At 49.1% G+C, this 13,040-nt stretch overlaps 1 protein-coding gene across 2 annotated transcripts in view; it reads left to right on the top strand.

The window, feature by feature from the left end:
* The window catches only part of scarf2 (scavenger receptor class F, member 2), a 79,993-nt gene that overhangs the window by 45,943 nt on the left and 21,010 nt on the right, over window positions 1–13,040 (top strand). For both annotated transcript variants that reach the window (XM_060843579.1, XM_060843578.1), the window contains one exon: window positions 566–669. In XM_060843579.1, the coding sequence (XP_060699562.1) occupies window positions 566–669 (104 nt within the window). The remainder of the gene's footprint in view (window positions 1–565; window positions 670–13,040) is intronic.

The raw sequence follows: 13,040 nt of genomic DNA, 5'->3' as shown, positions 1-13,040 counted from the left end.
CTATATTACCTCAGAAATAAAATATTCATTACATGATACTAGAGAAACTCTATCCCCAGTACCACAGTCAGTGATTCTGCTGACTCCAACATCATTCAGATATTTTTCTGCTAATCTATAAGCATTGACCCAACACAGACTGCTGATCTTCTCCTCATCATTCTGTGATTGGTGCGGTATAACTGTAACGTTTGAGGTTAGAAGCGAACTTCGACTTAACGATCGATTGACAGTGAAATGAATGCTGGAAATCTGAAATAAAAGCAGACCGTACCTCAGCAGGGTGGGCAGCATTTCTCCACAGACACTGCCCGATTTGTCAAAGTTCTCCAGCATTTTCTGTTTAAGTTGTTATAAAGTTTCAACTGTTTGGGCAGGAGAAACCCATCTATTCTGGGAGAGTGAAAAGGTCAATTGTGGCTCTGTGCAAACATTTGAGTGATGGGCAGAACAAAAAGATAATTTTTTTAGTGTGATCGAAATGTTGCATATGCTAAACATTTGCAGCTTGAAGATTTTAACAATTCCTCTGTTTCTTGAACCCAAATTTCCCCTTCCTTTACAGCTGCAACATGACCTGCCCCTTGGGACACTATGGAGCTAACTGTGCCCATCCCTGCCCCTGTATTGAAGCGGACTGTGACCCTGTCCATGGTACATGCATTCTGGGTAAGATCATCGGGCCGTGTGGAGATTCAAGGAAAAACTGCATCTTTTTTTGGCCAAAGCCTTCACAGTGATCTCTCTCTCTCTGTGCGCAGAGAGGGATTACAGGCTCAGAGAAGTCTTTCAATTACTAACAGATTCAAACGTGATGAAAAGTTTTGGAGTGGCTCTGTTCAGGAGAGTTTCAGAACACTTGGCTTCAATGGTAAACATTATTTCTCTAATGATTCAAGAACATCAGCATTTCACATGTCTCTGTAGGAAAACATGGCGTTGATAAAACAGAGTCCCAAACAAGAATTCAGCAAAACACGAGGGTAAATGCACACACTCTGCTCAGGTAATCACTTACTGCACTAGGAAATGAAAACAGCACTCCAATTTACAATACAATTCTTCAGACAATCCGTACCCAGTCACTCAGTAGCTGCTCCTACTGTCTCAGTCTGTACATAGTCACTCAGTATCTGCTCCTCCTGTCTCAGTCTGTACATAGTCACTCAGTACCTGCTCCTCCACTGTTAGTCTGTACACAGTCATTCAGTACCTGGTACTCCTGTCTCAGTCTGTACACAGTCACTCAGTATCTGCTTCTCCTGTATCAGTCTGTACACAGTCACACAGTACCTGCTCCTCTTGTCTCAGTCTGTACACAGTCACACAGTACCTGCTCCTCTTGTCTCAGTCTGTACACAGTCACACAGCACCTGCTCCTCTTATCTCAGTCTGCACACAGTCACTCAGTACCTGCTCCTCCTGTCTCAGTCTGTACACAGTCACTCAATATGTGCTCCTCCTGCATCAGTCTGTACACAGTCACACAGTACCTGCTCCTCTTGTCTCAGTCTGTACACAGTCACTCAGTGCCTGCTCCTCCTGCCTCAGTCTGTACACAGTCACTCAATACGTGCTCCTCCTGCATCAGTCTGTACACAGTCACTCAGTACCTGCTCCTCCTGTCTCAGTCTGCATAAAGTCACTCAGTACCTTCTCCTCCTGCATCATTCTGTACACAGTCACTCTGTACGTGGTCCTCCTTTCTCAGTCTGTATACAGTCATTTAGTACCTGCTCCTCCTCTCACAGTCTGTTCATAGTCACTCAGCACCTGCTCCTGCTGCATCACTCTGAACACAGTCACTCAGTACCTCCTTCTCCTGCATCGGTCTGCACACAGTCACTCAGTTCCTGCTCCTCCTGTCTCAGTCTGTACACAGTCACTCAGAACCTGCTCCTCCTGCGTAAGTCTGTAGACAGTCACTCAGTACCTGCTCCTCTTGAATTACTCTGTATACAGTCACTCAGTACCTGCTCCTCCTGCGTCAGTCTGTACACAGTCACTCAGTACCTGCTCCTCCTGCATCAGTCTGTACACAGTCACTTAGTACCTGTTCCTCCTCTCACAGTCTGTTCACAGTCACTCAGTACCTGCTCCTCTTGAATTAGTCTGTATACAGTCACTCACCACCTGCTCCTGCTGCATCACTCTGAACACAGTCACTCAGTACCTGCTCCTCTTGCATACATCTGTACACAGTCACTCAGTACATGCCCCTCCAGCGTCAGTCTACACACAGTCACTCAGTACCTGCTCCTCCTACATTAATCTGGGCACTGTCACTCAGTACCTGCTCGTCCTGTCATAGTCTGTATACAGTCACTCAGTACCTGCTCTTCCGGCATCAGTCTGTACTCAGTCACTTAAATCTGGTCCTCCTGCATCAGTCTGTACACAGTCAATCAGTACCTGCTCCTCCTGTCTCAGTCTGCATGCAGTCACTCAGTATCTGCTCATTTGTGTCAGTCTTTACACAGTCACTCAGTACCAGCTCCTCCTGCATCCATCTGTACACAGTCACTCAGTACCTGCTCCTCCTGCCTCAGTCTGTACGCAGTCACTCAGTACCTAGTCTTCCTGTCTCAGTCTGTACATAGTCCCTCAGTACGTGCTCCTCCTGCCTCAGTCTGGATACAGTCACTCAGTTCTTGCTCCTCCTGCATCAGTCTGCACTCAGTCACTCAGTACTGGCTCCTCCAGCATCAGTCTGTACACAGTCACTCAGTAACTGCTCATCCTGCATCAATCTGTACACAGTCACTCAGTACCTGCTCCTCCTGCATCAGTCTGTACACAGTCACTCTGTACGAGGTCCTCCTTTCTCAGTCTGTATACAGTCATTTAGTACCTGCTCCTCCTGATCAGTCTATACACAGTCACTCAGTACCTGCTCCTCCTGTCTCAGTCTGTACACAGTCACTCAGTACCTGGTCCTCCTTCATCAGTCTGTACACAGCCACTCAGTACCAGCTCCTCCTGTCTCAGTCTGTACACAGTCTCTCAGTACCTGCTCCTCCTGCATAAGTCTGTACGCATTCAGTCAGTACCTTCTCCTCCTGCATCAATCTGTACACAGTCACTTAGTACCTGCTCCTCCTGCATCAGTCTGTACACAGTCACTCTGTACGTGGTCCTCCTTTTTCAGTCTGTATACAGTCATTCAGTACCTGCTCCTCCTCTCACAGTCTGTTCACAGTCACTCAGTACCTGCTCCTCCTGTCTCAGTCTGTACACAATCATGCAACACCTGGTCCTCTTGTCTTAGTCTGTACGTAGTCACTTCGTACGTGCTCCACCTGCACCAGTCTGTTCATTGTCACTCAGTACCTGCTCCTCCTGCATCAGTCTGTTCATTGTCACTCAGTACCTGCTCCACCTGAATCACTCTGTACACAGTCACTCAGTACATGGTCGTACTGTCTCAGTCTGTGTATAGTCACTCAATACCTGCTCCTCATGCATCAGTCTGTACATTGTCACTCAGTACATGGTCCTACTGTCTCAGTCTGTGTATAGTCACTCAATACCTGCTTCTCACGCATCAGTCTGTACACAGTCACTCCGTACCTGCTCCTCCTGCATCAGTCTGTACACAGTCCCTCAGTACCTGCTTCTCCTGCATCCATCTGTGCACAGTCACATAGTACCTGCTCCACCTGCATCAGTCTATACACAATCACTCAACATCTGCTCCTCCTGCGTCAGTCTGTACACAGTCCCTCAGTACCTGCTCCTCCTGTCTCAGTCTATACACAGTCCCTCAGTACCTGCTCCACCTGCATCCATCTGTGCACAGTCACTCACTGGCTGCTCCTCCTGCATCAGTCTGCACACAGTCATTCAGCACCTGCTCATCCAGCATCAGTCTGTACACAATCACTTAGTACCTGCTCCTACTGTCTCAGTCTTTATGCAGTCACTCAGTACATGCTCCTCCTGTCTCATTCAGTACGCAGTCACTCAGTATCTGCTCATCTGTGTCAGTCTGTATACAGTCGCTCAGTACCAGCTCCTCCTGCATCCATCTGTGCACAGTCACTCAGTACCGGCTACTCCAGCATCAGTCTGTACACAGTCACTCAGTATCTAGTCCTCCAGCATCAATCTGTACACAGCCACTCAGTACCTGGTCCTCCTGCCTCAGTCTATACAGTCACTCGGTATCTAGTCCTCCTGTATCAGTCTGTACATAGTCCCTCAGTACCTGCTCCTCCTGTGTCAGTCTGAACACAGTCACTCAGTTCTTGCTCTTCCTGAATCAATCTGCACACAGTCACTCTGTACGTGGTCCTCCTGTCTCAGTTTGTATACAGTCATTTACTATCTGCTCCTCCTGCATCAGTTTTTACACTGTCACTCAGTAGCTGCTCCTCCTGTCTCAGTCTGTACACAGTCACTCAGTACCTTCTCCTGCTGTGCCAGACTATACACTGTCACTCAGTACCTGCTTCTCCTGCATCAGTCTGTACACTGTCACTCAGTATGTGGTCCTCTTGTCTTAGTCTGTACATAGTAACTTCGTACATGCTTCTCCTGTACCAGTCTGTATACAGTCATTTAGTACCTGCTCCTCCTGCATCAGTCTGTACATTGTCACTCAGTACCTGCTCCTCCTGAATCAATCTGTACACAGTCACTCAGTACTGGTCCTACTGTCTCAGTCTGTGAATAGTCACTCAATACCTGCTCCTCATGCATCAGTCTGTGCACAGTCATTCAGTACCTGCTCCTCATGCATCTATCTGTACATTGTCACTCAGTACCTGCTCCTGCTGAATCAATCTGTACACAGTCACTCAGTACATGGTCCTACTGTCTCAGTCTGTTCACACTCACTCAGTAACTGCTCCTCCTGCATCAGTCTGTTACATTGTCACTCAGTACCTGATCCACCTGCATCAGTCTGTACACAATCACTCAATATCTGCTCCTCCTGCTTCAGTCTGTACACAGTCCCTCAGTACCTGCTCCTCCTGTACCAGTCTGTATACAGTCACGCAGTACCTACTCCCCCTGTGTCAGTCTGAACACAGTCACTCAGTTCTTGCTCTTCCTGAATCAATCTGCACACAGTCACTCTGTACCTGCTCTTCCTGCATCAGTTTGTACACAGTCACTCAGTACCTGCTCCTGCTGTGCCAGACTATACACTGTCACTCAGTACCTGCTTCTCCTGCATCAGTCTGTACATTGTCAATCAGTACCTGCTACTCCTGAATCAATCTGTACACAGTCACTCAGTACATGGTCCTACTGTCTCAGTCTGTGTATAGTCACTCAATACCTGCTCCTCATGCATCAGTCTGTACACAGTCACTCCGTACCTGCTCCTCCTGCATCAGTCTGTACACAGTCCCTCAGAGCCTGCTCCTCCTGCATCCATCTGTAACAGTCACATAGTACCTGCTCCACCTGCATCAGTCTATACACAATCACTCAACATCTGCTCCTTCTGCGTCAGTCTGTATACAGTCCCTCAGTACCTGCTCCTCCCGTCTCAGTCTATACACAGTCCCTCAGTACCTGCTCCACCTGCACCAGTCTGTACACAGTCAGTCAGTATCTGTTCCTCCTGCATTCGTCTGTACACAGTCACTCAGTAACTGGTTCTCCTGTGTCAGTCTGTACACAGTCACGCAGCGCCTGTGCCTCCTGCATCAATCTGTACACAGTTACGCAGTACCTGGTCCTCTTGTCTTCATCTGTACATAGTCACTTCGTACGTGCTCCTTCTGCATCAGTCTGTACACAGTCCCTCAGTACCTGCTCCTCCTGAATCAATCTGTACACAGTCACTCAGTACATGGTCCTACTGTCTCAGTCTGTGTATAGTCACTCAATACCTGCTCATCATGCATCAGTCTGTACAAAGTCACTCCGTACCTGCTGCTCCTGCATCAGTCTGTACCCAGTCTCTTAGTACCTGCTCCTCCTGCATCAGTCTGTGCACTGTCACTCAGTATCTGCTCCTCTTACCTCAGTCTGTACGCAGTCACTCATCACCTGCTCCACCAGCCTCAGTCAGCACACAGTCAGTCAGCACCTGCTCCTCCAGCATCAGTCATTCACAATCACTCAGTACCTGCTCCTCCTGTCTCAGTCTGTACACAGTCACTCAGTACCTGCTCCTCCTGTCTCAGTCTGTATGCAGTCACTCAGTATCTGCTCATCTGTGTCAGTCTGTACACAGTCACTCAGTACCTGCTCCTCTTGCATTAGTCTGTATACAGTCAGTCAGTACCAGCTCCTTCTGCATCCACCTGTGCACAGTCACTCAGTATCTAGTCCTCCAGCATCAGTCTGTACACAGTCACTCAGTATCTAGTCCTCCAGCATCAGTCTGTACACAGTCACTCAGTACCTGGTCCTCCTGCCTCTGTCTATACAGTCACTCGATATCTAGTCCTCCTGTATCAGTCTGTACATAGTCCCTCAGTACCTGCTCCTCCTGTGTCAGTCTGTACATAGTCCCTCAGTACCTGCTCCTCCTGTGTCAGTCTGAACACAGTCACTCAGTTCTTGCTCTTCCTGAATCAGTCTGCACACAGTCACTCTGTACGTGGTTCTCCTATCTCAGTTTGTATACAGTCATTTAGTACCTGCTCCTCTTGCATCAGTTTGTACACTGTCACTCAGTACCTGCTTCTCCTGCATCAGTCTGTACACTGTCACTCAGTATCTGCTCCTCCATTCTCAGTCTGTACACAGTCACACTGTACCTGCGCCTCCTGCATCAGTCCGTACACAGTCACTCAGTACCTGGTCCTCCTGTCTTAGTCTGTACAAAGTCACTTCGTACGTGCTCCTCCTGTCTCAGTCTGTACACAGTCACTCAGTACCTCCTCCTCCTGCATCAGTCTGTACACAGTCACTCAGTACCTGGTCCTCCTGCCTCAGTCTATACAGTCACTCGATATCTAGTCCTCCTGTATCAGTCTGTATATAGTCCCTCAGTACCTGCTCCTCCTGTGTCAGTCTGAACACAGTCACTCAGTTCTTGCTCTTCCTGAATCAGTCTGCACACAGTCACTCTGTACGTGGTCCTCCTGTCTCATTTTGTATACAGTCATTTAGTACCTGCTCCTCCTGCATCAGTTTGTACACTGTCACTCAGTAGCTGCTCCTCCTGTCTCAGTCTGTACACAGTCACTCAGTACCGGCTCCTGCTGTGCCAGACTATACACTGTCACTCAGTACCTGCGCCTCCTGCATCAGTCTGTACACTGTCACTCAGTTTGTGGTCCTCTTGTCTTAGTCTGTACATAGTCACTTCGTACGTGCTCATCCTGTACCAGTCTGTATACAGTAATTTAGTACCTGCTCCTCCTGCATCAGTCTGTACATTGTCACTCAGTACCTGCTCCTCCTGTCTCAGTCTGTACACAGTCACTCAGTACATGGTCCTACTGTCTCAGTCTGAGTATAGTCACTCCGTACCTGCTCCTCCTGCATCAGTCTGTACACAGTCCCTTAGTACCTGCTCCTCTTGCATCCATCTGTACACAGTCGCCTAGTACCAGCTCCACCTGCATCAGTCTATACACAGTCCCTCAGTACCTGCTCCTCCTGTCTCAGTCTATACACAGTCACTCAGTACCTGCTCCACCTGCACCTGTCTGTACACAGTCACTCAGTACCTGCTCCTCCTGCATCCGTCTGTACACAGTCACTCAGTACATGGTCCTACTGTCTCAGTCTGTGTATAGGCACTCAATACCTGCTCCTCACGCATCAGTCTGTACACAGTCCCTCAGTACCTGCTCCTCCTGCATCCATCTGTACACAGTCACATAGTACCTGCTCCACCTGCACCAGTCTGTACACAGTCCCTCAGTACCTGCTCCTCATGTCTCAGTCTATACACAGTCACTCAGTACCTGCTCCTCCTGAATCCATCTGTACACAGTCACTCAGTACATGGTCCTACTGTCTCAGTCTGTGTATAGTCACTCAATACCTGCTCCTCATGCATCAGTCTGTACAAAGTCACTCCGTACCTGCTGCTCCTGCATCAGTCTGTACCCAGTCTCTTAGTACCTGCTCCTCCTGCATCAGTCTGTGCACTGTCACTCAGTATCTGCTCCTCTTACCTCAGTCTGTACGCAGTCACTCAGTACCTTATCCTCCTGCATCCGTCTGTACACAGTCACTCATCACCTGCTCCACCTGCCTCAGTCAGCACATAGTCACTCAGCACCTGCTCCTCCTGTATCAGTCTGTACACAGTCACTCATCACCTGCCCCTACTGCATTAGTCTGTACACAGTCACTCAGTACCTGCTCCTCCAGCATCAGTCTGTTCACAATCACTTAGTACCTGCTCCTACTGTGTCAGTCTTTATGCAGTCACTCAGTACCTGCTCCTCCTGTCTCAGTCTGTATGCAGTCACTCAGTACCTGCTCCTCTTGCATTAGTCTGTATACAGTCACTCAGTACCAGCTCCTTCTGCATCCACCTGTGCACAGTCACTCAGTATCTAGTCCTCCAGCATCAGTCTGTACACAGTCACTCAGTACCTGGTCCTCCTGCCTCTGTCTATACAGTCACTCGATATCTAGTCCTCCTGTATCAGTCTGTACATAGTCCCTCAGTACCTGCTCCTCCTGTGTCAGTCTGTACACTGTCACTCAGTAGCTGGTCCTCCTGTCTCAGTCTGGACACAGTCACTCAGTACCTGCTCCTCCTGCCTCAGTCTGTACACAGTCACACCGTACCTGCTCCTCCTGTCTCAGTCTGTACACAGTCACTCAGTACCTCCTCCTCCTGCATCAGTCTGTACACAGTCACTCAGTACCTGGTCCTCCTGCCTCAGTCTATACAGTCACTCGGTATCTAGTCCTCCTGTATCAGTCTGTATATAGTCCCTCAGTACCTGCTCCTCCTGTGTCAGTCTGAACACAGTCACTCAGTTCTTGCTCTTCCTGAATCAGTCTGCACACAGTCACTCTGTACGTGGTCCTCCTGTCTCATTTTGTATACAGTCATTTAGTACCTGCTCCTCCTGCATCAGTTTGTACACTGTCACTCAGTAGCTGCTCCTCCTGTCTCAGTCTGTACACAGTCACTCAGTACCGGCTCCTGCTGTGCCAGACAATACACTGTCACTAAGTACCTGCTTCTCCTGCATCAGTTTGTACACTGTCACTCAGTTTGTGGTCCTCTTGTCTTAGTCTGTACATAGTCACTTCGTACATGCTCGTCCTGTACCAGTCTGTATACAGTAATTTAGTACCTGCTCCTCCTGCATCAGTCTGTACATTGTCACTCAGTACATGGTCCTCCTGCATCAGTCTGTACATAGTCCCTCAGTATCTGCTCCTCCTGCATCCATCTGCACACAGTCACATAGTACCTGCTCCACCTGCATCAGTCTATACACAATCACTCAACATCTGCTCCTCCTGCGTCAGTCTGTACACAGTCACTCAGTACCTGCTCCACCTGCACCAGTCTGTACACAGTCACTCAGTACCTGCTTCTCCTGCATCCGTCTGTACACAGTCACTCAGTACATGGTCCTACTGTCTCAGTCTGTGTATAGGCACTCAATACCTGCTCCTCATGCATCAGTCTGTACACAGTCACTCCGTACCTGCTCCTCCTGAATCAGTCTGTACACAGTCACATAGTACCTGCTCCACCTGCACCAGTCTGTACACAATCACTCAATACCTGCTCCTCATGCATCAGTCTGTACACAGTCCTTCAGTACCTGCTCCTCCTGCATCAGTCTGTACACAATCACTAAGCACCTGGTCCTCCTGCATCAGTCTGTACACAGTCCCTCAGTACCTGCTCCTCCTGCATCCATCTGTACACAGTCACATAGTACCTGCTCCACCTGCACCAGTCTGTACACAGTCCTTCAGTACCTGCTCCTCCTGCATCAGTCTGTACGCAGTCACTCAGTACCTGCTCCTCCTGCATCCAAGTGTACACAGTTACACAGTACCTGTTCCTCTTTTCTCAGTCTGCACAGAGTTACTCAGTACCTGCCCCTCCTGTCTCAGTCTGTATGGAGTCACTCGGTATCTGCTCATCTGTGTCAGTCTGTACACAGTCACTCAGTACCTGGTCCTCCTGTATCAGTCTGTACACAATCCCTCAGTACATGCTCCTCCTGTCTCAGTCTATACACAGTCACTCAGTACCTGCTCCACCTACACCAGTCTGTACACAGTCCCTCAGTACCTGCTCCTCCTGCATCCATCTGTGCACAGTCACTCAGCACCTGGTCCTCCTGCGTCAGTCTGTACACGTTTACTCAGAACGTGACTCTCCTGCGTCAGTCTGTTCACAGTCATTCAGTACCTGCTCCCCCTGCATCTGTCTGTACACAATCACTCAGTACCTGCTCCTCCTGCATCCGTTTGTACACAGTCACTCAGTAACTGGTCCTCCTGTCTCAGTCTGTACACAGTCACGCAGCGCCTGCGCCTCCTGCATCAATCTGTACACAGTCACGCAGTACCTGGTCCTCTTGTCTTCGTCTGTACATAATCACTTTGTACATGCTCCTCCTGCACCAGTCTGTATACAGTCATTTAGTATATGCTCCTCTTGCATCAGTCTGTACACAGTCCCTCAGTACCTGCTCCTCCTGAATCAATCTGTACACAGTCACTCAGTACATGGTCCTACTATCTCAGTCTGTGTATAGTCACTCAATACCTGCTCCTCATGCATCAGTCTGTACAAAGTCACTCTGTACCTGCTGCTCCTGCATCAGTCTGTACCCAGTCTTTTAGTACCTGCTCCTCCTGCATCAGTCTGTGCACTGTCACCCAGTACCTGCTCCTCTTACCTCAGTCTGTACAGAGTCACTCATCACCTGCTCCACCTGCCTCAGTCTGCACACAGTCACTCAGCACCTGCTCCTCCTGTCTCAGTCTGTATGGAGTCACTCGGTACCTGGTCCTCCTGTCTTAGTCTGTACAAAGTCACTTTGTACGTGCTCCTCCTACACCAGTCTGTTCACTGTCACTCAGTACCTGCTCCTCCTGCCTCAGTCTGTACACGTCACTCCGTACCTGCTCCTACTGTGTCAGTCTTTATGCAGTCACTCAGTACCTCCTCCGCCTGCATCAGTCTGTACACAGTCACTCTGTACGTGATCCTCCTGTCTCATTTTGTATACAGTCATTTAGTACCTGCTCCTCCTGCATCAGTTTGTACACTGTCACTCAGTAGCTGCTCCTCCTGTCTCAGTCTGGACACAGTCACTCAGTACCTTCTCCTGCTGTGCCAGACTATATAGTGTCACTCAGTACCTGCTTCTCCTGCATCAGTCTGTACACTGTCACTCAGTTTGTGGTCCTCTTGTCTTAGTCTGCACACAGTCACTTCGTACGTGCTCCTCCTGAATCAATCTGTACACAGTCACTCAGTACATGGTCCTACTGTCTCAGTCTGTGTATAGTCACTCAATACCTGCTCCTCACGCATCAGTCTGTACACAGTCCCTCAGTACCTGCTCCTCCTGCATCCATCTGTACACAGTCGCATAGTACCTGCTCCACCTGCATCAGTCTATACACAATCACTCAACATCTGCTCCTCCTGCGTTAGTCTGTACACAGTCCCTCAGTACCTGCTCCTCCTGTCTCAGTCTATACACAGTCCCTCAGTACCTGCTCCACCTGCACCAGTCTGTACACAGTCACTCAGTACCTGCTCCTCCTGCATCCGTCTGTACACAGTCACTCAGTAGATGGTCCTACTGTCTCAGTCTGTGTATAGGCACGCAATACCTGCTCCTCACGCATCAGTCTGTACACAGTCACTCCGTACCTGCTCCTCCTGAATCAGTCTGTATACAGTCCCTCAGTACCTGCTCCTCCTGCATCGATCTGTGCACAGTCACTCAGCACCTGGTCCTCCTGCATCAGTCTGTACACAGTCACTCAGTACCTGCTCCTCCTGCATCCAAGTGTACACAGTTACACAATACCTGTTCCTCTTGTCTCAGTCTGCACAGAGTTACTCAGTACCTGCCCCTCCTGTCTCAGTCTGTATGGAGTCACTCGGTATCTGCTCATCTGTGTCAGTCTGTACATTGTCACTCAGTACTTGCTCCTCCTGCATCAGTCTATAGACAGTCACTCAGTACCTGCTCGACCTGCCTCAGTCTGTGCACAGTCACTCAGTACCTACTCCTCCTGTGTCAGTCTGAACAGAGTCACTCAGTTCTTGCTCTTCCTGAATCAGTCTGCACACTGTCACTCTGTACGTGGTCCTCCTGTCTTAGTTTGTACACTGTCACTCAGTACCTTCTCCTCCTGTCTCAGTCTGTACACAGTCACTCAGTACCTGCTCCTGCTGTCCCAGTCTGTACACAGTCACTCAATAAATGGTCCTACTGTCTCAGTCTGTGTAAAGTCACTCAATACCTGCTCCTCCTGTCTAAGTCTGTATGGAGTCACTCGGTATCTGCTCATCTGTGTCAGTCTGTACACGGTCACTCAGTACCTGCTCCTCCTGCTTCAGTCTGTACACAGTTACTCAGTACCTGCTCTTCCTGTCTCAGTCTATATGCAGTCACTCGGTATCTGCTCATCTGTGTCAGTCTGTACACAGTCACTCAGTACCTGCTCCTCCTGCATTAATCTGTTCACAGTCACTCAGTACCTGGTCCTCCTGTATCAGTCTGTACATAGTCCCTCAGTACCTGCTCCTCCTGTGTCGGTCTGAACACAATCACTCAGTTCTTGCTCTTCCTGAATCAGTCTGCACACAGTCACTCTGTTCGTGGTCATCCTATCTCAGTTTGTATACAGTCATTTATTACCTGTTCCTCTTGCATCAGTTTGTACACTGTCACTCAGTACCTGCTTCTCCTGCATCAGTCTGTACACTGTCACTCAGTAACTGGTCCTCCTGTCTCAGTCTGTACACAGTCACTCAGTACCTGCTCCTCCTGCATCAGTTTGTACACAGTCACTCAGTACCTGTTCCTCCTGTTTTAGTCTGTACAAAGTCACTTCGTACGTGCTCCTCCTGTCTCAGTCTGTACGCAGTCACTCAGTACCTCCTCCTC

Source organism: Hemiscyllium ocellatum, chromosome 24 (genome assembly GCF_020745735.1).
Source record: "Hemiscyllium ocellatum isolate sHemOce1 chromosome 24, sHemOce1.pat.X.cur, whole genome shotgun sequence".
NCBI lineage: Eukaryota > Metazoa > Chordata > Chondrichthyes > Orectolobiformes > Hemiscylliidae > Hemiscyllium > Hemiscyllium ocellatum.
This window is presented reverse-complemented; position numbering and strand designations above follow the sequence as displayed.